A 23,184-nucleotide genomic window follows, 5' to 3' on the forward strand; every position below is an offset into this window, starting at 1 on the left:
GCTCTCCTGTCGGACACTCCCTCCTCCCACTCACCCCTGGGCTTCTCACCAGAGGCCACCTCCCCCCACCCCAGGCCTGCTCCTCCGGGCGGGCACCCAGCACCCAGGGGCGGCTGCCGGGCGGGATGGCGCTGCGGGAGGGTGGGAACTGCACTCAGAGGGGCGTCTGAGCCCCAAGGGCGCACTCATCGGAGGCAGAAGGGGTCCCGTCCGGGGTCGGACCTCACACCAGAGGCTGGTGCTGTCCTGACTGCCCCTGGGGCCCAGACCACTCCTCAGGGGCCAGCCTCCTGGGAACAGAGCAGTCCGGGATCGATTGCAGGGTTCCCTCAGGCGGGCTCCCCACATGCCTCCCGCCCCGCCCCCCCAGCTTCTGCGTGCCGCGATGGCCTGGGTCCCTCCGGCTGGGCTGGGAGCGCCTGGCGGCCTCAGTGGAGCCCCCGCAGGCAGCACGCCCCCGGCCCCATTGTGCAGGGAGATTAGGGGCCTGAGAAAAGGAGGGGGAAGAGGAGGGCGGTCCGCAGAGCGTGGGTGAGAGCGAGATTCCGGAACTCTCCGGGGAGACCGGGAAGAGCCAGCTCTGCAGCTGCCTCTGGCTGCGCTCGGAGCAGCCCCACCGGGCTCCTCCCCCGCTCCCTCAGGCCCGGGCTGAGAGGGGGCCAGCGCGAGGGATGGCCATTGCAGCCAGAGGGGACGGAGGGCACATGGCGCAGCTGACTGCAGGGGGGCACCCGGGCGGGCACAGGCAGCCCTCTGCCCTGGCTGCTGTGCCTGGGGGCAGACCGCAGCCTCAGTGCCCCCTCCCAAGTCCGGTTTTGGGGTGGAGGTGTCAGGAGCCCTCTCCACAGCCCCCATGTGGACATGGCGATGGTCGAGGCCCATGGGTGCAGGGTCTGCCCTGTGTGGGCGCCCGGGCCTGGGGTGGTGCCAGTCAGCATGTTGGAGCAGGTCTGCCCGCTGGGGAGCAGGCCGGCTTCCCGCCCACAGATGCCCGAGGCCCCTTCCCGCCAGCGCTACCTCGGCAAGGCCTCAGTGCCCCTGCACGCCCACAGCCCCCCACAGCCCCGCTCCGCTCCCCCCACAGCTCCCTCAGCCCACCCCTCAGCTCCTCCCTCAGCTCCCCACACAGCTCCCCCCACAGCTCCCCCCACAGCTCCCCCCACAGCTCCTCCAGCCCACCCCTCAGCTCCCCCCACAGCCCACCCCTCAGCTGCCCCCACAGCTCCCCCAGCCCACCCCTCAGCTGCCCCCACAGCTCCCCCAGCCCACCCCTCAGCTCCTCCCTCAGCTCCCCCCCCCACAGCTCCCCCAGCTCCCCTCAGCTGCCCCCAGCCCACCCCTCAGCTGCCCCCACAGCTCCCCCAGCCCACCCCTCAGCTCTCCACACAGCTCCCCCCTCAGCTCCCCCCACAGCTCCCCACTCAGCTCCCCCCACAGCTCCCCCCACAGCTCCCCCACAGCTCCCCCACACTCCCTCCAGCCCACCCCTCAGCTCTCCACACAGCTCCCCCCACAGCTCCCCCAGCAGCCCCCCCCTCAGCTCCCCCCACAGCTCCCCCCACAGCTCCCCCCCTCAGCTCCCCCCACAGCTCCCCCCACAGCTCCCCCCACAGCTCCCCCCTCAGCTCCCCCCACAGCTCCCCCCTCAGCTCCCCCCACAGCTCCCCCCACAGCTCCCCCCACAGCTCCCCCACAGCTCCCCCCACAGCTCCCCCCACAGCTCCCCCCCAGCTCCCCCACAGCTCCCCCCACAGCTCCCCCACCGCTTCCCCCAGCTCCCCCCACCCCACCAGCTCCCCCCACAGCTCCCCCCACAGCTCCCCCCACAGCTCCTCCCCTCAGCTCCCCCACAGCTCCCCCCACAGCTCCCCCACAGCTCCCCCCACAGCTCCCCCCAGCAGCTCCCCCCACAGCTCCCTCTCTCCACCACAGCTCACCCCCACAGCTCCCACAGCTCCTCCCTCAGCTCTCCTCAGCTCCCCCCACAGCTCCCCCCACACTCTCCCCCCACAGCTCTCCCTCAGCTCCCCCCACGAGCTCCCCCCACAGCTCCTCCCTCAGCTCCTCCCACAGCTCCCCACAGCCCCACAGCTCCCTCCTCAGCTCCTCCACAGCTCCCCCCACAGCTCCCCCCACAGCTCCCACCCACAGCTCCCACAGCTCTCCCTCAGCTCCCCCCACAGCTCTCCCTCAGCTCCCCCCACAGCTCCCCCCCAGCTCCCCCCACAGCTCTCACCCACAGTTCCCCCACAGCTCCCCCTCAGCTCCCCCCACAGCTCCCCCCCCCCAGCTCCCCCCACACCTCCCCCCACCAGCTCCCCCCACAGCTCCCACAGCTCCTCCCTCAGCTCCTCCCTCAGCCCCCCCCACAGCTCCCCCACAGCTCCCCCACAGCTCCCCCAGCCCACCCCACAGCTCCCCCCTCAGCTCCTCCCTCAGCTCCCCCCACAGCTCCCCCCACAGCTCCCCCCACAGCTCCTCCCTCAGCTCCCCCCACAGCTCCCCCCACAGCTCCTCCCTCAGCTCCTCCCACAGCTCCCCCCACAGCTCCCCCCACAGCTCCCCCCACAGCCCCCACAGCCCCCCCTCAGCTCCTCCCACAGCTCCCCCCACAGCTCCCCCCCACAGCTCCCCCCACAGCTCCACAGCTCCTCCCTCAGCTCCCCCCACAGCTCCTCCCTCAGCTCCCCCCACAGCTCCCCCCACAGCTCCCCCCACAGCTCCTCCCTCAGCTCCTCCCTCAGCTCCCCCCACAGCTCCCCCCACAGCTCCCCCCACAGCTCCCCCACAGCTCCTCCCTCAGCTCCCCCCCCCCCACAGCTCCCCCACAGCTCCCCCCTCAGCTCCTCCCACAGCTCCCCCCACAGCTCCCCCCACAGCTCCCCCCACAGCCCCCACAGCTCCTCCCTCAGCTCCTCCCACAGCTTCCACAGCTCCCCCCACAGCTCCCCCCACAGCTCCCCCCACAGCTCCCCCCACAGCTCCCACAGCTCCTCCCTCAGCTCCCCCCACAGCTCCTCCCTCAGCTCCCCCCACAGCTCCCCCCACAGCTCCCCCCACAGCTCCCCCCACAGCTCCCCCCACAGCTCCCACAGCTCCTCCCTCAGCTCCCCCCACAGCTCCCCCCACAGCTCCCCCCACAGCTCCCCCCACAGCTCCCCCCACAGCTCCCACAGCTCCTCCCTCAGCTCCCCCCACAGCTCCTCCCTCAGCTCCCCCCACAGCTCCTCCCTCAGCTCCCCCCACAGCTCCCCCCACAGCTCCCCCCACAGCTCCCCCCACAGCTCCTCCCTCAGCTCCCCCCACAGCTCCCCCCACAGCTCCCCCCACAGCTCCTCCCTCAGCTCCTCCCTCAGCTCCTTGGGACCACCCAGACCTGGTGCCTTGTGCAGGGGCGCCCCTCGGCCCCGCGCCTGGCTCGCAGCGAGCAGCCCCGGACGTGGCTGTGCAGCCCCAGAGCAGCCCAGGTGGACGCAGAGGCGGGCAGAGGGCTCTGGCCACACGCACCTCGTGGCTTGAAAACGCCCGAGCAGAGCCCGCCTGGGCCCAGTGCGTCCTCGTTACCTCCCTTGGACCCCTGCGCCCTCTACCTGCAAACGGTCCCGACCCCCAGTGAGGGAGGCTCCTCACCGGGCGGTGTGCGAGCCCAGGTGGCCGCAGAGGGCGGGCAGGGGGTCGTGGGAAGGGCCGGAGGAGGTCCCTGCGGACACTGGGCAGCCCCCCTCCCCGGGAACGCCGGCGACAGCAGGGCCCGCCCGGCCGGCCACTGCCGCCCGCCTGGCCGCGGCCCCTGGGGATGAGCCTCTGAGGCTCCGGGGGGAAGAGCAGCGGAACCGGCTGTGCGGACACCTGAGCCGCTGACCAGCCCCGGCGGCCGGGCTGGGAGGCAGAGGTGCGGCCTGTTCCCACCGTCCGCCCCCCAAAACCCCAGAGGCAGGGCAGCAGGTGGCGGCCAGCTGGGCCGGGCGGCCGGCCGTGCTCACAGGGGACCGGCGCGGTGTCTCTGGGCCGGTGGCCCGGGCCCCGGGCCCTCCCCCCAGGTCCCCCGGGAGCCAGGCCGCCCGGCACCATTGCTCCGCCTCCCGCGTGGGGGCGGGGCCGGCGGGGCCCACGGCCCGGAGCGCCCCTCTGTGTGCGGGCCGGGGTCCAGGGCCCGCTCGGTCCTGCCCCCCACCCGCAGCGAGCTCAGAGCAGCCACGGCGGGAGTCCGCTCAGCCTGTTGGCACGGCGATGGGCCGGAAGGCGCCTTCCGCTGCGGGCAGGCCCGGGGCCTGGTGGCCGCCTGCCCAGCGCTCGTGCCCGAACCTGAGGCTGGGCGGAATGCCCGCCCGGACGGCCCAGCGGTGCTGGTGTCGGGGCTGGGCCCCTCTGTGTGTCCGTGTGCCAGGCAGGTGCCCGGGGCACCGAGCGGGGTGGGAGCCGAGGCCTGGCGCCTGTCTGCCCATCACCTGGCGTGGAGGTGGGGGCTCCGGGCGCATTCCTGGTGGGCAGGCCTGGCGCTGCCCGTCCTCCCAGCCGCCACCCCCGCTCCCCCTGCAGCGGACCCTGCACCTCCTCACTCCCTGGGCATGTGGGGGTGCAATGGTGCCCCCCTAAAAGGTGAGTCCGTGTCCAAACCCCCAGAGCAGTAAAGATGACCTCATTTGGAGAAAGGGCCCAGCTGGGGAGCCTTCCACACACCCCTGACCCCTGACCCCTGACCCCTGACTGGGGTTGTCAGCTCATTGGTCCTGGTGGTGGACTCACAGACCAGAGCGGATCAGGCCTGGCGGGGCACTCCTCCCAGCCCAGCCACGGGGTCCCTCTCACACACACACACACTCACACACGCACACACACGCACACACACACACACGCACACACACACACACACACACACACACTCACACACACGCGCACACACACACACACACACGCACACACACGCACACACACACACGCACACGCGCACACACACACGCACACTCACACGCACACACACGCGCACACACACGCACACTCACACGCACACACACGCGCGCGCACGCACACGCACACACACGCGCACACGCACGCACACGCACACACACACACACACGCACACACACTCACACGCACGCACACACGCGCGCACGCACACGCACACACACGCGCACACACACGCACACGCACACACACACGCACACGCACACGCACACGCACACGCACACACCCCAGCTCTGGCTCACCCGGCTACGGAAACGCTCCAGGAGGGGCTGAGCGAGGGCCAGTTGACCCCAGTGCCTTTGCACCTGCTGTGTCCTGGGCCGGGTCGTGTACCATGTGCTTGTGAGGCCCCGGTGTCCCTGTGTCCATTCCCTCTGTGACCACCAGCCAACGTGTGTGCCCCACCTGCTCTGTCGCTTCCTCCATCTTCCCGTCGACCCTGCCCTCCAGCTGTGCCCCCCGCTCCCCGTCTCCCGGCTCCAGCAGCCCCCGGCCGGGGAGGGTGAGCTCCTCGGGGCCTGCTACACCCTTCCGAGTGCCACCCGTGTGTCCCCACGCAAACCCAGCCCATCTCGGGGTTCCGACTGCTCCCAGGGCAGCGAGAAGTTGGGGAGCAGGCCCAGCGGGACCCCGGGCCCTCAGGGGAGCAGAGTCAGCCCAGAGCCACACTGGGGCCTGTCCCTGAGATGCCGCCCTCAGGCCGCGGGCCAGGGTGGGCGCCTGAGGAGGGGTGGGACCGGATCGGAGGAGCTCCCCAGCAGCGCCTGCCGGAGGGGCCACTCCCTCCGAAGCTGCCCCCGCGCAGGACAGGAAGCGCCCCGGCCCGGCCGCAGCCGCCCACCCGGGCCGGCCGCCTCCCGGGAACGGAACGGGGCTGACGGCCGCCTCCTCCTTCCCGGCTGCAGCTGTGCGGCTGCAGGCCGCCCCGGCGTGCGGACACGTGTGTGCACATGGCCCCACACGGAGCCACACGCCGCCGCTCGCACGTGCAGCCCCGGGTTGCCAGGCCCCCACCCACCACGCACACAGGCTCCTCCACGTGTGTGAGGGCAGGTACATACATGGCTGCACACGTGTGTCTGGGGCATCGAGAGGGCGCCAGAGGCAGCTGGGCCTGTGTCCCTCCCCCCGACAGCCCCGCATCCCGCCGTGATCTGCAGGGCGGAAGCCGTAGGACCTGAGATTGTCCGTCTGTCCTGCTTCCTCGTGGCCACCAGCAGGGCCGGCCAGCCACACGGGCGGGGGAGAGGGAGGCGTGGCGAGGCTGAAGGGAGCCTGGCGGGTGGACATAGGCCCAGGCCGTGTGCTGAGCAGGCAGGCCCCCCGGGCCCGGGTGGCTGCGTGTGCCTGCGGGAGGGGCCCCTGGGCTGGAGGAGCCGCAGCCAGCCAGCCTGGGGACAGGAGGCGCATCCCGGCCGATGCTCGTTCCCACGCTGTCACAATGCCGCCCCGCAGGGTCCCGGGGGAGGGAAGGCAATGGGCCATTGAGGCTCTGAAAGCCGCCCCAGACAGCCCGCCCGGACACCTGATCCGCCGCCCGCCTCCAGGGGACACTGTCTGCCGAGTCGTCCCCCGCGCTCCCCCCCCACACACACAGACAGACAGGAGGGAAACTGGGTCACCGGGGTAGAGTGACAGCAGGGCCGGCGGGAGGCGGGAGGGCAGCCAGCCGAAGGTGCTCCGGCCCGCAGGTCTGCTGAGGCCCCGTCCCCGGGGCAGGGTCGGCCTCAGAGCCCGGGGGCCTCACGTCTGGGGGCAGTGACATGAAAGAGAAGCCGCCTGCTGAGGACCCCGACCAAGCTGGGGACCAAGCCCACACGTGGGACCCTCTCCTCCCCTACCTAGAGGTGCCCCGAGGCCATGCTGCTGGGACTGGGGGTGGAGCCGGGCCCGCTCCCCTCCCTTCCGGGATCAGTGTCCAGCCGCCTCCTGGGCTCCTGGGAGCCGGGGGAGCCAGGCCTGGCCGCAGCCCCTGCCCAGGTCCGCTCACACCCTGCCTCTGCCTCTCGCAGGTCCTGGGCGGCTCAGGGATTCCTGGGGAACGGGAGGTGCTCGCTCTCCGGGGAGGCTGGAGAGGGTGCCAACTCCCGTGCAACCGTGGGCAGGCCTCTGTCTTCCCGTCTGTGAAATGGGACTGATCTCTCCAGCACACTCCCAGCTCCGCGCAGTCGCCACCATCGTCAGGATTTCCTGGGCGCCAGCAGTGTGTGTGCTGGGGGCCGGGGGCCGGGGGCCGGGGCTGGAGGGGTCCCAGCGCAGACAAGAAGCGGGTGAGCCTGGAGGGCCTCCCTGAGGAGGTGGCGATGGGTGGGAGGGAGGCCTGAGGACGATGGTGAGCCGGTGGGAGGAGGGGAGAGGAAGTTGGGAGGGTGTCAGGCCGGAAGCTCGTTTCCAGGGTTCAGAGGAGCTGGCCCGGAATTACCATCCATGGCCCCCCACCAGGCAGCCAGGGAAGCGGGGTGCAGGGGCTCCCCACGGTGGTCTGAGGGTGGGCTTCTCGCTGCTGCTGACCCTTGTCCCACCCAGGCAGCCGCTCGGGGGACAAAGGGCCAGGGGGCCGGGCGAGGCTGGCATTGCCTTCAGGAGAGGGGGCGTCGCCCCCGGCCAGCCCACAGCCTCCCCACAGCCAGGATTATGGCGGCGACCGCTCAGCCAACCTCCAGGTCTCTGCAGCCGAGCCCTGGGCGGGCGGGGCCGGGCAGACAGGAGAGCCCAGCGGGAGGTGGAGGGGTGGACAGCACCCCCCAGCGTGTTTACAACCTGGGGGGGGCCGGGGCAGAGGCCCCCCCCATCCCTGCTGTTCGACCAGGCCAGCTCACTTCCCTCTCTGAGCCTCAGCTTCCTCCTTTGCAAACGGAGCCGGAGACACCGCCCGGCCTGTGACCCGCCGCCAATCTCCTCCCCTCCCCCAGCTCCCGCGCCGGCCACCGGGAGGGGAGGCAGCCTGCCGCCTGCGCCGGGAGCCTGGCTGGCACCGGGCCTGGGGGCTGTGAGGGTGGGAGCCCTTGGCCTTGAGGGCAGGATCTGGGGGAGCCCCCCCAGCGGGGGCAGGGGAGCCTGGGGAACTGAACCTGGCAGCCACGTGGATTCCAGCGCTTCTGTCAATACCGCCTTCCTGTTTTGGAGATGAAACCCCGCTGAGCAAACAGCCCACAGGAGGCTCTCCCTCCGCCCTCCGCCCTCCTGGCCCAGGCCACCTGGAGGCTGGTGGGGACAGAGCCTGAGGGCCCCAGCGGCCCCTGCCCTCACCGGGCCCTGGACCACTGGGCCCCGCCCCGCCCCCACTGTCCCCAGAGGCCCTGAGCCCCCTCCCCCCGGATCCCCGGGGGATCCTTCCGCTCCCCACGGGCACTGTCCCGGCCCTGCTGGCGACAGACATCCTCTGCCCTCAGGTCACCCCCTGCAGGAAGGGGCAGCTGCTCCCGGCCCCCGGCCAGGCCAGCACGTGCCCAGCTGCCCTGACCCAGGCCGCCTGGGCGGCCGGGCAGTGCACGCTCTGCTCGGGCCTGTCTGCGCACAGTAGGACTCCCCCTGACGAGATGGGCGCGTCCTGGTGACCTCCCGTGACGGCCCCACACCCGCCTGCCGCTGTGGGGCTGAGGCCCGGGTGAGGCCCCGAGACGCAGACACAGGGAGAGCGGCCGCACCTCCGGCCTGGTCCCAATGGCGGCCTCGCCCGGTCTCTGTCGTCCCCTGTCTCTCCCACCAGGGCCCACCTCCTCCCAGTAACCTGGCCCCCTCCCCAGAGCCCTCCCCAGACCCAGCCTGGGTTGCCTGGGCCTCCCAAGGGGCTGAGAGGGAAGGAGGCCGGGGCGGGCCGCCTGCTCCCCGCTCCCGCCTCCCTGGCCACCGGACACCTGGGCGGCTGCGGTCCCTCCTGGGGGTCCCCGTGGCCTCACACCTGAGCCTGAGCAGGAACCGGGTTCAGGTTCCCGCTCCCCTTCCCAGCCCTACCTCTCACCCCCCCTCTGCCCGACCCCACACCCGGCCCAACAGCACATCTCCCGCTCCTGCCTCCCCTCCCCTCGCCCGCCCAGACCTCCCAGCACTTCCCAGGACCCTCTCTGGAAGCAGCCCTGCCCCGGCCCCTGCACACCAGTCCCTACCACCCTCTTCCTGTTGGGGGACAGCTGGGTCCCTGACGAACCTTCCCTCCAGGCCGTGGGCTCTGCCGGGCCAGGGCTGCTCTGAGTCACCCCCAAACGCCCCGCCGCCAGGCAGGGCCAGTGTGGAAGTGCTGTCAGACGGGTGGGGGCATGAACAGACGGACAGGCAGGCAGATGGACAGACATGACAGTGGCTTACTCTCTGTGGGTGTGGTTGCCACTCCTGGCACCCCTCCCCGGGGCAGCTGGGGTTTCCATGCCATGTCCTCCTCCCCATCAGAGGTCCTGGGACAGGCCCCTCTGCCCAGCGGCTGGCCCTGCCACCTCCCGGCTGCGGCCCCGCCTGCCCTGGGGCTGGGATCTGGTGCCATCGGCGGCACGGCACAGCCACACCCTCCCGGCCTGCCCTGCCACCCTTGGCTGCAGCACAAGCCTGCCATTCTTGGCAGGACAAAGGCAGCCGGCGGGCGGGTGGCTCTGGTGTCTCCCTGGTGGGATCTGGCTCTGCAGGATGTGAGCCACGGCGTCTGGTGGCCAGGCCTCTGCTCTGGGGGCTGCAAATCCAATTACCCGGCCCTGCCCGGCCAGGCGGCTCAGCCCCAGGAAGAGCAGCTGCCAGACGGTGGGGTCAAGGTCACGCCTTCTCCTCACCGACCCCCGTGTCCAACCTGCACGACCGGCAGTTTGAGGGGCACCTGGGAGGCCTCCTCAGGGTGGGATCCAGGAATGCTCCCAGTGCCGGTGTCACACCATATGCCACCTGCCACGGGCATCAGCCCTGCCACCTCCACAGTCCTGCCCTCAGCCCACCCCCAGGCCAGCAGAGCTCAGTGGGCAGCCCTCACCCTGAGACCCACCTGCCCCAGGGCTGGGTGAGAGAGAGAGGCAGGGGAGCACTCCTATATGTCCGTATCTCCACATCCACCCACCCATCCATCCATCTACTCGTCTGTCCATCCATAATTCATCCATGCATCCATCCATCCTTCCATTTGTCCATCCATCCATCCATCCACCCACCCATCCATCTGTCCATCTATTTACCCATCCGCCGTCCATCCATCCCCTTACTCATCTGTCCAACCAGTATTTAATGAGCATCTACTTGTGCCCGGCCTCAGTAAAGGGCAGGAGAGGCACTGCCCTCGCCCTGACTCTGTTGGGGGGAGGAACAGGCAGGGAATGTGGCCAGGATGGGGGGAGCACGGGGGTCGGGAAGCACTGGCCTTCTCGGTGTCCCCCAAAGCCTTGCTCCTCCACCTGACCGCTGACCACAGGGGCCCCGAGGTTCAGGGAAGAGGGCGCGGCCCCAGTGCTCACAGGTGCCTCAGGCCTGCAGAGCACCAGCTAGCCAGCCGGGGTGGGCAGGGGGGCAGGCAGCGCCAGCCACGTCCCTGTTACAGAGTCAACTACAGTCCCAGACCACACAGAGCGGCTAGGGAGAGGGGTTCTGGGCTGCAGGCGGGCGGGGCGGGCCGGGCTCCACTCACAGCTGCTGGCGGCTATTCTTCTCACGGGCAGTGCCCACCCAGCTGCAGGAGCGGGACCAGCTGCTGCGTCTGCACCCCTCCTCCTGCCATAGGCTTCTGCGCCAGCCCCTCCCATCTCTCAGGCCTGGGCCGGGCCTCAGGGCACTGTGGCCGGGCTGTCACTGCCCTGAGGAGGCCGCAGGCCCCTGGCATCGAGGCTCCAGGCTGCCAGTTCTCTGTGCCTCACACCACCCTGGAGGGCAGGGTCTCCGTTGTCAGATGGGGCGTCATGAGCCAGCACCCAGCTCTGCCCCTGCCACCACCTTGAGTGGAGCTGGGGACGTGCCTCCCTCCTGGCGGGGCGGAGGCTGTCCCGGGACGCTGAGCGGGACCACCGCCTCGGATGACTTCCTGCGAGTTAATGGGTCACCCATTATGTCTCCCGGATCTTCCCAGGGAGAGACGGCCCAGGGAGGACAGCCAGGGCCCGGCGCCCTGGAGAAGGGGCTCCAGGGCCCCAGTGGGAGTTGGGCCTGAGCCCCAATGGGGTTGCAGGGCCCCCTCCGCCCTCACCCGCCCCACCCCTTCCCAAGCACTGTAAGCCCCAAGGCGCTTTCTGGCAACCTGGCCAACACTCCCGGCCGCCCATTCCGGTCCGAGCCCAGCGCCGCCCCCATCCACCTCCACGCTATGAGGGTCGGGCGGGGAGTGTCTCAGACGGGGGCTGCCCTGACCTCCCCCTACAGTGTTCAGACTCAAGGAGTCACCACGAAATTCCATTCTCCTGACAGCAAAGAAACCGAATCGCCCTGCCAAAGCCCACGGCCCCACAAGAATGCCGCAGGCTTTGTCCTGCGTCCCAGACAGGCGGCCGGCCCCACTCCCACACGCCCGAGAGGGCCAGGAAGCCCCGCCGGGCGCCATGCCGGCCCCGCAGCGGGGCCAGTCCCGCCCCCTCACCGGGCAGCAGCCTTCCCCAGCCTCACGCGCGTCCACGCAGTGGGCACACGGCTCCTGCTGGCCCGCAGGTCAGAGGGCTGGGCGGCCTGAGCCGAAGCAAGCAGGGTGCTGTGGGGCTGGCTGGGCGGGAGATGGGGGAGGGATGGGGCAGGAGGCAGTCTGCTGTCCCTCCCGCCTCCAGCAGGTGCTCAGGCCTCGTGGGTACCACTCACTGCTGACCTCAGTCCCAGGAACAGGGCACAGTCGTGCAAAGGTTTGGGGCGCATCGATTGGGGGGGGAGCTGAAGGAGAATGAGGAGGGAAGGCAGGAATCAGGCAGACACGGGCCGGCCAGGGCAGGCGCACAGACGAGGGCCAGGACAGGGCGGAGGCCGGGCAGCCCTGGGGGTTTGATACACGTGGGCGCCTGGTGGGAGCGGAGTGGCTGGCTCTGGGTGGGGGTAGGTGACCAGGTGGGCGGGGGACACGGAGATGGGTCTCAGGGCCGCCCCAGAGGTCCAGGGGAGAGGAGGCGGCAAGGAGGCGGCTCTGTCCCAAAAGAGCCCGGACTTGGACTGGACGGGGTTGGGGCCGGTGGAGGGAGGGCTGTGCAGCACCGACACCCTCAGACAGAGGCTGGTGCTGGCCTGGGCTCAGGGGCTGTTTGGGGGAGCCCTCCCCGGCATTGGGTCCGCCCTGCCCACGCCCTCCCCTCTCCAGCCGCCTGGGTCCGGGCTGGGCAGGCCGAGGAGGGAGGGTTTATGGCAGGAGGCACACGGCGGGGAGCTTGTCACTGGGGCACCATCTGCTCCGGCATCTGCCGCCGGAGGTGCCTGCTAATTACCTGGGGCGTCAGGCAGAGCCTGGGAACCGCCGTCCCCCACCCCACCCACGGCTGGTGGCCGGCCGGCCAGCAAATGGGCCAGCAGGCCTGGCCTCTCGGTGGCCATTCAGGGACATGCGAAGGACTACGGGGCCAGCGCAGACAGACAGAGGGACAGGCGGGGAGATAGGGGCGGTGGGCGGGGGGGGGGCGGCCAGGGGAACCTGGTGGTCCCGGAGCAGCAGCGGGAGGGGAAGGAGGCCCAGCCAAGCGGAGAGCCGCCCTGGGCCGCGCCTCCGGGCCGGAGGGGGATCAGACCCCCACCCCACGCTGGGGGCCCCTGGCCACTTCCGGCCCCTCTCCCCTCACCCTCGCGGCCTGCAGGCCACATTCCTCCGCCCTTGCGCGTGCGGCGGCGGCCGGCCCGTGGGAAGGCGGGGCGGGGGGCCCACATCTGCCCGGCCGGAGGGCTAAATGGGCAGGAGGCCGCCGCCTTTCATCCGGGCGGGCGGGCGGGGCGGCCGGGGCTCCGCGCCACGGGACGCCGGAGTCCGGGACCAGCCCCGGCGTTTGGCGGGGTCCCAGGGACGGCCACGGGCCGGGGGCACGGGTGCAGGTGCGGTCCCGGCACCTCCCTCCCTCCCACCTGCGCCCCGGCACCGGCACCGGAGACAGCCGCGCGGTGCGGCCTCAGCCCCGCCCGCCCAGCGCCCGGCCCGCGCGGCCCGGGAGGAAGCCGGGCTCCGGAGGGAAGCGCCCGCGGGGAAGCGGAGCGTCCCTGTGGGGTCCGCGGGCCCAGCGAACCCTCCGCGGCCGGACCGCAGGGCCGCAGAGCCCCGGGCTGCCCGCGGGGAGCCCCCGGAGGGCGGGGCCGCCCCGGGGCGCAGAGGCGGGGCCGCGGCGCCCTCCGCGGTTCCCAGACCCCCGCGGGGCCCACGTGGGCGCGGCAGGGCCCGGGGACCATCGGCGCGAGGCCCCGCCCCCGGAGCCAGGGAGCGCGTGGCGGGGCCGTGGCTTCGCGGAAGGCCCGCCCCGGGGCGGGGCCAGGCCGGATACTAAGGGCGCGTGTGGGGCGTGGCCTAGCGTAAGTTCCTCCCCAGGGCGTGGCCAGGCCCTGGGACTTTAAGGGCGTGTGGGGGCGTGGCCTCGCGGAAGGCCCGCCCCGGGGCGGGGCCAGGCCGGAGGCTTTAAGGGCGCGGGCCGGGGGGGGCGCCGCAGGACGCGCAGCGGCCGGGCGCTCGGCTCGGGTGCGGCGGCGCCAGCGGGCAGCGCACCCAGGATGCTGAAGCGCTGCGGCCGCCGCCTGCTGCTGGCGCTGGCGGGGGCGCTGCTCGCCTGCCTGCTGGTGCTCACGGCCGACCCGCCGCCGCCGCCGCCCGCCGCGCGCGGCCGCCGCGCGCTGCGCAGCCTGGCGGGCCCCGCGGGGGCGGCGCGGGCGCCGGGGCCGGGCGAGGGGCGCAGCCTGTCCGAGGTGCGGAGTCTGTCCGAGTACTTCGGCCGGCTCACCCGCGCGCGCAGGGACGCGGGCCCGCCGCCCGGGGGCGCCGCCCGCCCCCCGCGGCCCCCGGCCGAGCGGCTGGCGCCCCGCGACGTCTTCATCGCCGTGAAGACCACCCGGAAGTTCCACCGCGCGCGCCTCGACCTGCTGCTGGACACCTGGGTCTCCCGCCACCCGGACATGGTGAGCCCCGCCCCGGGCCCCGAGGGCCCGCTGCCCAGCGCGGCCCGGTCCGGTGGCCCCGTCCCTGCCGCCGCCGGGGGTGTGTCCACGCCGTCCGGCCCGGCCTGCCGGTGTGCCCGGCGGGAGCGCCGTCCCGGCCGAGGTGGAAGGGGTGGGTCCCCCGGAGCCCAGGGCGCCGCGCAGACCTACACCCGCCGCCAGGCTCGGGCTTGGAGCCCTGGGGTGCTCTTGCCCCCAGGCGTTGGGGTGCAGTCAGGGCGCCAGCACCCCAGATTCCGCCTGGGGCACCCACCCTGCGCCCCGCTTCCCTGCGGAGAGGCTTTTCTTAGGGGTGGATGGGGGCCTCGGCGCAGGCAGGGCTCCCCTGGCCGGTGCTGTATGGGATGGAGAACAGGTCACTGGGATAACTGGAGCTGGCGGTGGTGTGGGGCCCGGGAGAAAGAGCCGGGTTTGGGGTGCAGAGGAGCTGGGCGGGTGTCTAACGCTCCAGCTGAGCATCCACTTCCTCCACGCGGCACGCCCCACGCCGGACACCGGCCGGGACACGGGCTCCGGGCGCAGAGGGCGGGCGGGGTGCCCGGGGCCTGGCGGCCAGGAGAGCCCGGGGACTGGCTGGGCATTCGGGGTGAGGGCCAGGGGTCCTCGTCTGGGGTGGGGCCTGGAGAAGACCCCTCCCTCTTCGTCCCGCCTCAGCCCCCAGGCCCCAGACTGTCCGGCCCCAGTCCCGCTCCGGGTCGGGGTGCTGCTGAGGTCATGACGAGGGCGAGGGGCCGGGGGCTCGTCGGGGCGGCCTGGGGGGGCCGGGCGCCGGGGCGGCTCCTGGGAACGCGTCTTCGCAGCGGCTCCGGCGGGCGGCCGTTAGGATTCCCAGCGCGGGGCGGCTCTCACGCCGGCCGCCGGGCAAGGTAACAAAGCGCCTTTCTCCCCGGCGGCCCAGCCTCTTGTGTGCCGCGCTGGCTCCATGGGAACCGCCGCGCTGGCCACTCAGGTTGCCTGGCGATGAGGGTCCCGGCCCCCCCATGGCTCTGACTGACAGTCCTGCCGGCCGCCCGCCCCGCCGCCCCTGCTGTGTGACCTCCGGCCCCCGGCGCCTCCGTGGTGCAGGGCGCGGGCTCTCTGCCCGGGAGGGTCCCCGGTTCCCGTCCCCTCAGAGGTTCCCGTCTCGGAGCCTCAGTCTGCCCGTCCCTGCAATGGGACGCCTTGCCTTCCGGGGCTGAAGAGGCAGGCTGCCTGGGCGCCGAGCCCAGCGGGCACTCGGGGGCAGGGAGGGGGCGCACGCCTCCCCCAGATGTAGGGCTGCGCTTCCATCCTGCCGATGACCCCCAGGAAGGGCCCGCCTGGCCCGGGCACAGTTCCCGTGGGCAGAGGGTCCGCCTGGCCCGGGCAGGGTGATTCAGACCCGCTGAGGGGAGAAGGAGGAAGTCAGGGCTGCGGTGGGGGAAACCCAGGGAGGCTGTGTGAGTCTGAGTGGGCAGCTGACCCGCGAGGGGCAGGGGGACTTCCTGGAGGAGGCGCCTTTCGGGCAGACCGAGCGGAAATGCCCAGAGAGAGCCGTCCAGGCCCCATCAGCACGGCGGGCGGGGGGAGCTGCCCAGCACTGGCAGTGACCGGGGTCCGGGCAGCAGGGCCACCCGGAGCCGGGCCCTGGCGGCAGGGTGAGGGGCTGGGCCTCGGCCCTCGGGGCCCCCTCCCGGCGCGGCGGGCGGCGGTGGCAGCGGCCACAATGGAGGGGGAGAGCCTGGCATCCTGTGTTTCTTCGAACCGCGGCGCCGGGAACAATGCCGCTTCCTGTGGCCCCCCCTCGCCAGCCCTGCCGCCTGCCCTTCCTCCCCCTGCCCCGCGGCGGGGAGCGGGGAGGGGCCCCGGGGTGTCTCGCCGGCCCCCGGAGAGCCAGGCCGGCTGGACGGTTTCCCGCCTGTGCCCACCTCGGAGGGCGCTCTGCGCCGGGCACAGCTCCGGCTCGCCCGTTGGTTGGGCGGGAAACGGCCTCTGAGCGGTGGGGGGGCCGCGCCCGTCCCCCCGCCGGCGGCTCTGATGTGCAGACGGAGGCCCTGCCCGCCCGCCCCGCCCTCCGGGCCTCCCCACCTGGCTCTCCCCACAAAGGTGACTTTAATCTCCGTAGCCGCGGGCCCGGTTTTCAGGGTGGCGAGCGGGGAACAGGCCCCGCTTGATCTCATTAGGAAAGCATTTTCCTTCTAATCCTCGGGGCGTCCGCACAGGCCGGCCCAGCCTCCCACGGCATTCCTGGCGGAGCCGGGAGCGGCGGGCGGGGGGCCGTGCGTGTCTGTGCGTGCGGGCCCCGGGGTGTCTGCGGCTCCGTGGGGAGGCGGTGGAGGGGGCCACTGCAGCCCCCTCAGCGCAGAGCCTGGGTCCTGGGCTGTGGCCGCGGGGCCTGGGCTGGGGGAGGAGCCGGCTCCAGGTGCGCTGCCCCCAGGTGGCCCGGCCGGGGCGTGCACGCGGGCCAGGCCTGCACATGCCGATCGGTGCACAGGAGGCAGCCGGCGCCTGGCGGCACGGAGGAGGGGAGTCCCCGGCTCCCGCTCAGCCGGCCGGCGCACCCCGGCACGCGCTGGGCGGGCGGGCGGAGGAGGGAACATTCTCCCTCCGGATGCCGACGGGCCCCGGCCGGCCCAGCAGCTCCTGGCCCCGCCCGCCCCCGGAGGCTCCATCCTGGCCGGGGCAGCCCTGCTGGCACAGGTGAGCCCTGGATGTGGCTCGGCCGGGTTCCCGCCTGCAGCCGGGGCGGGGTGCTGGCGGCGTGCGGGGCACCGGCAGGCCGGCAGGCTGGGGCGTGCGCCGGCCGCCTGCTCCCTGCGGACCGTCTGTGTCTCCGGGAAGGCGGCCGGCCGGCCGGCGGGTCACACAGGGAGTGCCGCCCCTCCCCGGGCGAGGGCCCCCCGCCGGCCTGCCCCGGCGGTTAACCAGGCCAGCTGTATGGAAATGGCCGTGCGGCCACTCTCGGGTAACACCGCCCGCGCCCGGACAGAGCGGACAGTGCGGTGACTCATCCTCCGGACCCTTTGTCCGCGGCCTTGGCAGCTGCCCAGGGCCTTGTCCTCCGCGGAGGGAGGCTTGGCTTCTCGGGGCCTCCTCCGCCGTCCCCTCCGCCCGCCCGCCCGGCCGGCGCTGTGTCAATAAGGGTGTGTGCCCGCCAGGTGCGCCGAGCCGGTTACCTGGCGCTGGCGGCCCGCCCGGCTCCTGCCTGCACAGCTGCCGGTGGCCTTGGGCCCAGCTGTCGCCGTGGGGGTGGGAGTGGGGTCTGCGTAACCCCCAGCCCTCCTTCCACCTGGGCAGCTCGTGTGGGGAAACCGAGGCCCAGAGCAGGGCAGAGTGTGGGCTTGGGGACACCGAGACCCCGTGCCCGGCCCTGCCCCTGCTGGGCCGGGGACACTGGGCGCCTAAAGGCCCCTTTGTCCTTCCAGACTTTCATCTTCACCGACGGGGAGGACGAGGCCCTGGCCCAGCGTGTGGGTGAGCCTGGACCTGGGTGAGGGGCCTCCTGGGGGGGGGGACGTCCCCCAACTTCTCCCTCCCTGGACCTGGGTGAGGGGCCCCTCCTGGGGGGGGGGACGTCCCCCAACTTCTCCCTCCCTGGACCTGGGTGAGGGGCCCCTCCTGGGGGGGGGGACGTCCCCCACCCTCCCTCCCTGGACCTGGGTGAGGGGCCCCGCTCCCGGGGGGGACGCCCCCCTCCCTCTCCCTCCCTGGACCTGGGGCGAGGGCCCCGCTCCCGGGGGGGGGGGACGACCCCCTCCCCCTCCCTCTCCCTCCCTGGACCTGGGTGAGGGGCCCCGCTCCCGGGGGGGGGGGGGACGTCCCCCTCCCCCTCCCTCTCCCTCCCTGGACCTGGGTGAGGGGCCCCGCTCCCAGGGGGACGCCCCCCTCCCTCTCCCTCCCTGGACCTGGGTGAGGGGCCCCGCTCCCGGGGGGACGCCCCCCTCCCTCTCCCTCCCTGGACCTGGGTGAGGGGCCCCGCTCCCAGGGGGACGCCCCCCTCCCTCTCCCTCCCTGGACCTGGGTGAGGGGCCCCGCTCCCGGGGGGGGGGGACGTCCCCCTCCCCCTCCCTCTCCCTCCCTGGACCTGGGTGAGGGGCCCCGCTCCCAGGGGGACGCCCCCCAACTTCTCCCTCCATGGACCTGGGTGAGGGGCCCCGCTCCCGGGGGGGGGGACGTCCCCCTCCCCCTCCCTCTCCCTCCCTGGACCTGGGTGAGGGGCCCCGCTCCCAGGGGGACGCCCCCCAACTTCTCCCTCCATGGACCTGGGTGAGGGGCCCCGCTCCCGGGGGGGGGACGTCCCCCTCCCCCTCCCCCCCAGAGGAGAGGTCGCAGGCCAGAGCGGTTTACTCAGCGGGTCTGCTGGCGCCCGCCCCTCCGCTCGCCCCTCCACCCCCCACCCCCGATTCTCATGCAGATGAGGCCCTTTCAGCCCCGGCCCTTTGAGCAACAGGTGGCCGGTGCTGGGAAAACCGCCTGAATGGGCGCCGGCCGGGGAGGGAGTGCGGTCCCAGGCCGGGTCCCCCACAGGGAGGGGCTGAGCTGGGAACCCACACGGGCGCCCGGGACAGACAGACAGCCGCCCGCTGCCACCGCGGGCCCTGTCTCCGGAGCCGCTCCGCTCTGCAGCCCTCCCCTCCCCACAGGCACCGTCATCAACACCAACTGCTCGGCCGCCCACAGCCGCCAGGCCCTGTCCTGCAAGATGGCGGTGGAGTACGACCATTTCATCGCGTCCGGGAGGAAGTGAGTGGGGCCCGGGCGCCCGCCAGGCCCGCCCCCCAGCTCCCTGCCCCCCGCCCGCCCCCCAGCTCCCTGACCCCCGCACCCCCCACAGCTCCCTGACCCCTGCCCCCCGCCCGCCCCCCAGCTCCCTGACCCCCGCCCCCTGCAGCACCCTGACCCCCGCCAGCCAGGCCCGCCCCCCAGCGCCCTGACCCCCACCCCCTACAGCGCCCTGACCCCCGCCCCCCGCAGCTCCCTGACTCCCGCCCGCCAGGCCCGCCCCCCAGCTCCCTGACCCCTGCCCCCCGCCCGCCCCCCGCAGCGCCCTGACCCCCCCCCCGCCCGCCAGGCCCGCCCCCCGCAGCGCCCTGACCCCCCCCCCCCCCGCCCGCCCGCAGGTGGTTCTGCCACGTGGACGATGACAACTACGTGAACGTGGGGGCGCTGCTGGGGCTGCTGGCCGGCTTCCCGCACGCCCAGGACGTGTACATCGGCAAGCCCAGCCTGGACCGGCCCATCCAGGCCACCGAGAGGCTCAGCGACAACACGATGGTGCGTGCAGGCCGGACCGAGGGGGCGGGGGGGGCGGGGGGGGGCCGTGGTGCCTGCAGCCCGGGGCAGGGTCTCACCCCCCCACCCCCCACAGCGCCCCGTCCACTTCTGGTTTGCCACTGGCGGCGCCGGCTTCTGCATCAGCCGAGGGCTGGCCCTGAAGATGAGCCCGTGGGCCAGGTGAGTCTGAGTCCCGTGTCCGTGTCCGTGTCCGTGTCCGTGTTCGTGTGTGTGTGTGTGTGTGTGTGTGTCCGCATGTGGGCCTGGCTGGGGCCACCGTCCCAGCAGCAGGGGTCCCCAGCCCCATGTGCACAGGCAGGGTGAGGCGAGGCTCCCCCCAGGCTCCCCTCTGCCAGCAGCACCGAGCCCGCACTCAGGCAGGGCCAGGGCCAGACTGCCACACGGCAGCTCCCACTCAGAACCCAGACTGGCCGGGCGGGGGGCTCAGGGAGGGGGGGCTGGCCGAGCCGGGGGGGCTCGGGGGGGGGGCTGGCCGAGCCGGGGGGGGCTCAGGGAGGGGGGGCTGGCCGGGCGGGGGGCTCAGGGAGGGGGGGCTGGCCGAGCCGGGGGGGGGGCTCAGGAGGGGGAGGCTGGCCGAGCCGGGGGGGGCTCAGGGAGGGGGGGCTGGCCGAGCCGGGGCGGGGGGCTCAAGGAGGGGGGGACTGGCCGAGCCGGGGGGGGGGCTCAAGGAGGGGGGGGCTGGCCGAGCCGGGGGGGGGCTCAGGGAGGGGGGGCTGGCCGAGCCGGGGGGGGGCTCAGGGAGGGGGGGGCTGGCCGAGCCGGGGGGGGGGGCTCAGGGAGGGGGGAGGCTGGCAGAGCGGGGGGGGGCTCAGGGAGGGGGGGGCTGGCCGAGCCGGGGGGGGCGGGGGGGCTCAGGGAGGGGGGGCTGGCCGAGCCGGGGGGGGGCTCAGGGAGGGGGGAGGCTGGCAGAGCGGGGGGGGGGCTCAGGGAGGGGGGGGCTGGCCGAGCCGGGGGGGGCGGGGGGGCTCAGGGAGGGGGGAGGCTGGCCGAGCTGGGGGGGGGCGGCTCAGGGAGGGGGGGGCTGGCCGAGCCGGGGGGGGCGGGGAGGCCGGCAGCAGCTGGGGGGGGGGCGGCTCAGGGGGGGGCTGGCAGGCAGGAGGGGGGCTCAGGGAGGGGGTGCCGGCAGGCGGCCTGAGGGGGGCGGGGGCGGGGAGGCCGGCAGCAGCCGGGGGAGGGGGGACGGCGGTGCCCACCCTCCGGAGCCGGCCGCGGCCCCCGCTCACACACCCTCCCGCAGCGGCGGCCGCTTTGTGAGCACGGCGGAGCGCATCCGGCTGCCGGACGACTGCACGGTGGGCTACATCGTGGAGGCGCTGCTGGGCGTGCGGCTCACCCGCAGCGGCCTCTTCCACTCGCACCTGGAGAACCTGCAGCAGGTGCCGGCCGCCCGGCTGCACGAGCAGGTACGGGGCGGGGCCTCACGGGGCGGGAGGGCCGGCTGCTGCGCCCACACCCCAGGTCACCTCCCGCAGGCCACACCCCCTCTGCCTCCCGGGCCTCGTCCTGCACACGGGTCTCCCCTCGCTCTCAGCCCCAGCCCTCGTTCCTGGGCTGCAGAGTTCCAGGTGCCTCACTCCCTTCTCGGCCTGAGAGGGGCAGCGGGCCACGTGACAGCCCGGGCCCAAGGCGGGGTGTGTGTGTGTGTGTGTGTGTGTCCCGCACTACTCCGCCTCTCCCCGCAGGTCACCCTGAGCTACGGGACCTTCGAGAACAAGCGGAACGCCGTCCATGTTAAGGGGCCCTTCTCGGTGGAGGCCGACCCTTCCAGGTGGGAGGCGGAGGCCGGGCCCGGGGTGGCGGGCTGGACCATGGCGTGCCCCAGGCCGCCTGCGAGCACAGGGGCCCCTGGTGCTGGGGCCCCCACCCCACGCAGACCAGGCCCCCTCTCTCCCCGCAGGTTCCGCTCCATCCACTGCCGCCTGTACCCCGACACGCCCTGGTGCCCCCACACCGCCGGCTTCTAGGCTTCCAGCCGCACTGAGACCGTCCGGCCCCGCGGGCCGCCCTGGCGTGGCGCTGGCGCCGGCCGGGCCGTGCCTCTGTGAGTGTACGTGTGCCCGCCGGCCGCTCTGCTCGGCGAGGAGCGGGCCCAGCCCGGCCACGGTGAGGGCGGCTCTGGGGGGCGGGGTCCGTTGGGCAGAAGGGGGTCAGGGCTCCCTGCCCGCTGAGGCCCTTGCCCGGAGCCGCCAGGACAGAAGCTGTGGCTGGAGGACCGTTCCCCCAGCCTCGGGGTCGGGGGTCCTCCCCTCAGAGTCTTGCCTTTGTCCCCCGACGGGGGCAGAGCTGAGCGTGTTCTCTCCCAAGTGGAGGCCAGTCGCCCACAGTGGGCGTGTCTGTAAATACGTGGCAGTGTTTTTACTGCGCTGTTTCAGGGGGGCGGGCTGTGAGAAGTGGGTGTCCTTGTCTTGTTCTCGGGAGTGGGGAGGGTGTGGTCACTTGGCGGCACCTCCGGGGTGGGGGTGGGGGTCGAAGCTGAGGCCGAGCGGTCTGTCTGCTGCTGTTCCTGCTGCCGGCAGGCGGAATGAGGGGCCGTGCTCAGGGAGTCCTGTGGTTGCTATGGTGACGTCCTCGCTGTGAATAAAGTGAATAAAGGTGCCCTCGGGCAGTGCTCCGGGTCCTGTCACTGCCTTCCCTCGCGCTCGCTCGCAGGGGGAGGAGAGGAGAGGAGGGACTCGCTGGGGCCGGCCGGCCTGCTGACGCCCTCACAGCCACAGAGGCCACTGCCGGCCGCACTGCAGATGGGGTGGCTGGGGAGGCTGGGGAGCAGGCGAAGCCCAGGGCCTGGCAGCTGGGTGTGAAGGGCTCGAACCCGGAGGCCACGCTGCCCCAGGCCCTGGCCTCCCCGTGCTGGTCTCTGGGCAGCTGCATTCCAGCGCACCCCACACGCACGTGCACACACCCCCGCACACGGGTCCCAGCTGGAGGGGCTGCTCCCGGAGCAGCGTGGGCAGCCCGCACTTCCTCTTCCTCCCGACCTCCTCGGGCTCCCGCCTCCACTCTGCTCCGAGCTCAGCCTGAGCAACACATCAGAAAGGAACTGGCGCTCCTTCCCCCCCCCCACAACCCCTGGGGCAGCGTGCCAGCACCACCCCCGGCCACAGCCCTGCCCGTGCTCCTGGCTGTGGGCGCCCGGTGGTCTGACCCCATCTTGCCGTGGACAGGCAGAGCGTGGCCTCAGAGGCCTTGGGACAGGGCCGGCGCTGTCACGGTGTGACCCCTGTGGCCGCTGGGCACCCCGTGCACCCGGTGGGGAGCAGCGTGGGGTGGTGAGGGGAAGTGACACAGAGCAGCTGCCGAGGCCACAGCCCCCTTCCTGCCTGTGAGTCAGACCCGGCTCCTCCGGCAGCTGGCATTGCCCCACAGAGCTGGCAGGGCCTGGGCCCAGGTGTGGCAGATGCAGGCCTCCTCCGAGCTGAGGCCCCTCCCAGCGGCCCCGGGGAGCTGGGGGAGCTGGAGCACGTGGGTGCCAGGCCGGCTGGCCCTCTGTCTGCCAGGCCTGTCTGCCCGCCCCAGGCTGGTGGGTGCCCTTGGAGGGCCCGGAGCACATGGGTCCATGGCAGGTGGCACCCAGGCCCTGGGGGCTGCCCAGGTAATATGCTCACACAGCTCCCTGTACCCCCACCCCAGGCCACCAGGACCCTCCATGGACCAAACACTGCGGGCCTTTGGCGCCACCTGGCGGCCAGAGGTGGTGGCTTCGCCTTTCCCAGGACCTGGCCCTGTTGGAGGGCACAACCCCTAGGCAGGGAGGACAGACCCCTCCAGCTCTGAAAAGCTCACCTCAGGGTCCCAACGTGCCACGGCGTCCCGTCCAGAGGCAGCCGGTCCTGCCGGCCTCGGCCTGGCCTGGCTCTGGGGAGGGCTGCTCCTCTGGGCGGTGCTCACCGCTGACCCCCACCAGCAGCTGAC

At 73.2% G+C, this 23,184-nt stretch overlaps 1 protein-coding gene across 1 annotated transcript; it reads left to right on the plus strand.

The window, feature by feature from the left end:
• Positions 1 to 13,524: 13,524 nt before the first annotated feature.
• Positions 13,525 to 21,660, plus strand: LFNG (LFNG O-fucosylpeptide 3-beta-N-acetylglucosaminyltransferase). Its single transcript, XM_036424360.2, has 8 exons — positions 13,525 to 13,983; positions 17,406 to 17,454; positions 18,624 to 18,723; positions 19,101 to 19,254; positions 19,349 to 19,434; positions 20,513 to 20,678; positions 20,958 to 21,043; positions 21,173 to 21,660. Exons 1-8 carry the CDS (start codon positions 13,582 to 13,584, stop codon positions 21,237 to 21,239), a joined length of 1,110 nt encoding a protein of 369 aa, XP_036280253.1. The 5' UTR covers positions 13,525 to 13,581; the 3' UTR covers positions 21,240 to 21,660.
• The last annotated feature ends 1,524 nt before the right edge of the window (positions 21,661 to 23,184 follow it).

Source organism: Pipistrellus kuhlii, unplaced genomic scaffold, assembly GCF_014108245.1.
Source record: "Pipistrellus kuhlii isolate mPipKuh1 unplaced genomic scaffold, mPipKuh1.p scaffold_m20_p_8, whole genome shotgun sequence".
Classification (NCBI taxonomy): domain Eukaryota; kingdom Metazoa; phylum Chordata; class Mammalia; order Chiroptera; family Vespertilionidae; genus Pipistrellus; species Pipistrellus kuhlii.

Bases quoted from the DNA above. Each gene is read 5' to 3' on its own strand.
- LFNG (XM_036424360.2), top strand. From the start codon at position 13,582: ATGCTGAAGCGCTGCGGCCGCCGCCTGCTGCTGGCGCTGGCGGGGGCG. The intron at 13,984-17,405 runs GTGAGCCCCGCC...TTGTCCTTCCAG, and splicing joins TCTCCCGCCACCCGGACATG to ACTTTCATCTTCACCGACGG. The intron at 19,255-19,348 runs GTGCGTGCAGGC...CACCCCCCACAG, and splicing joins GGCTCAGCGACAACACGATG to CGCCCCGTCCACTTCTGGTT.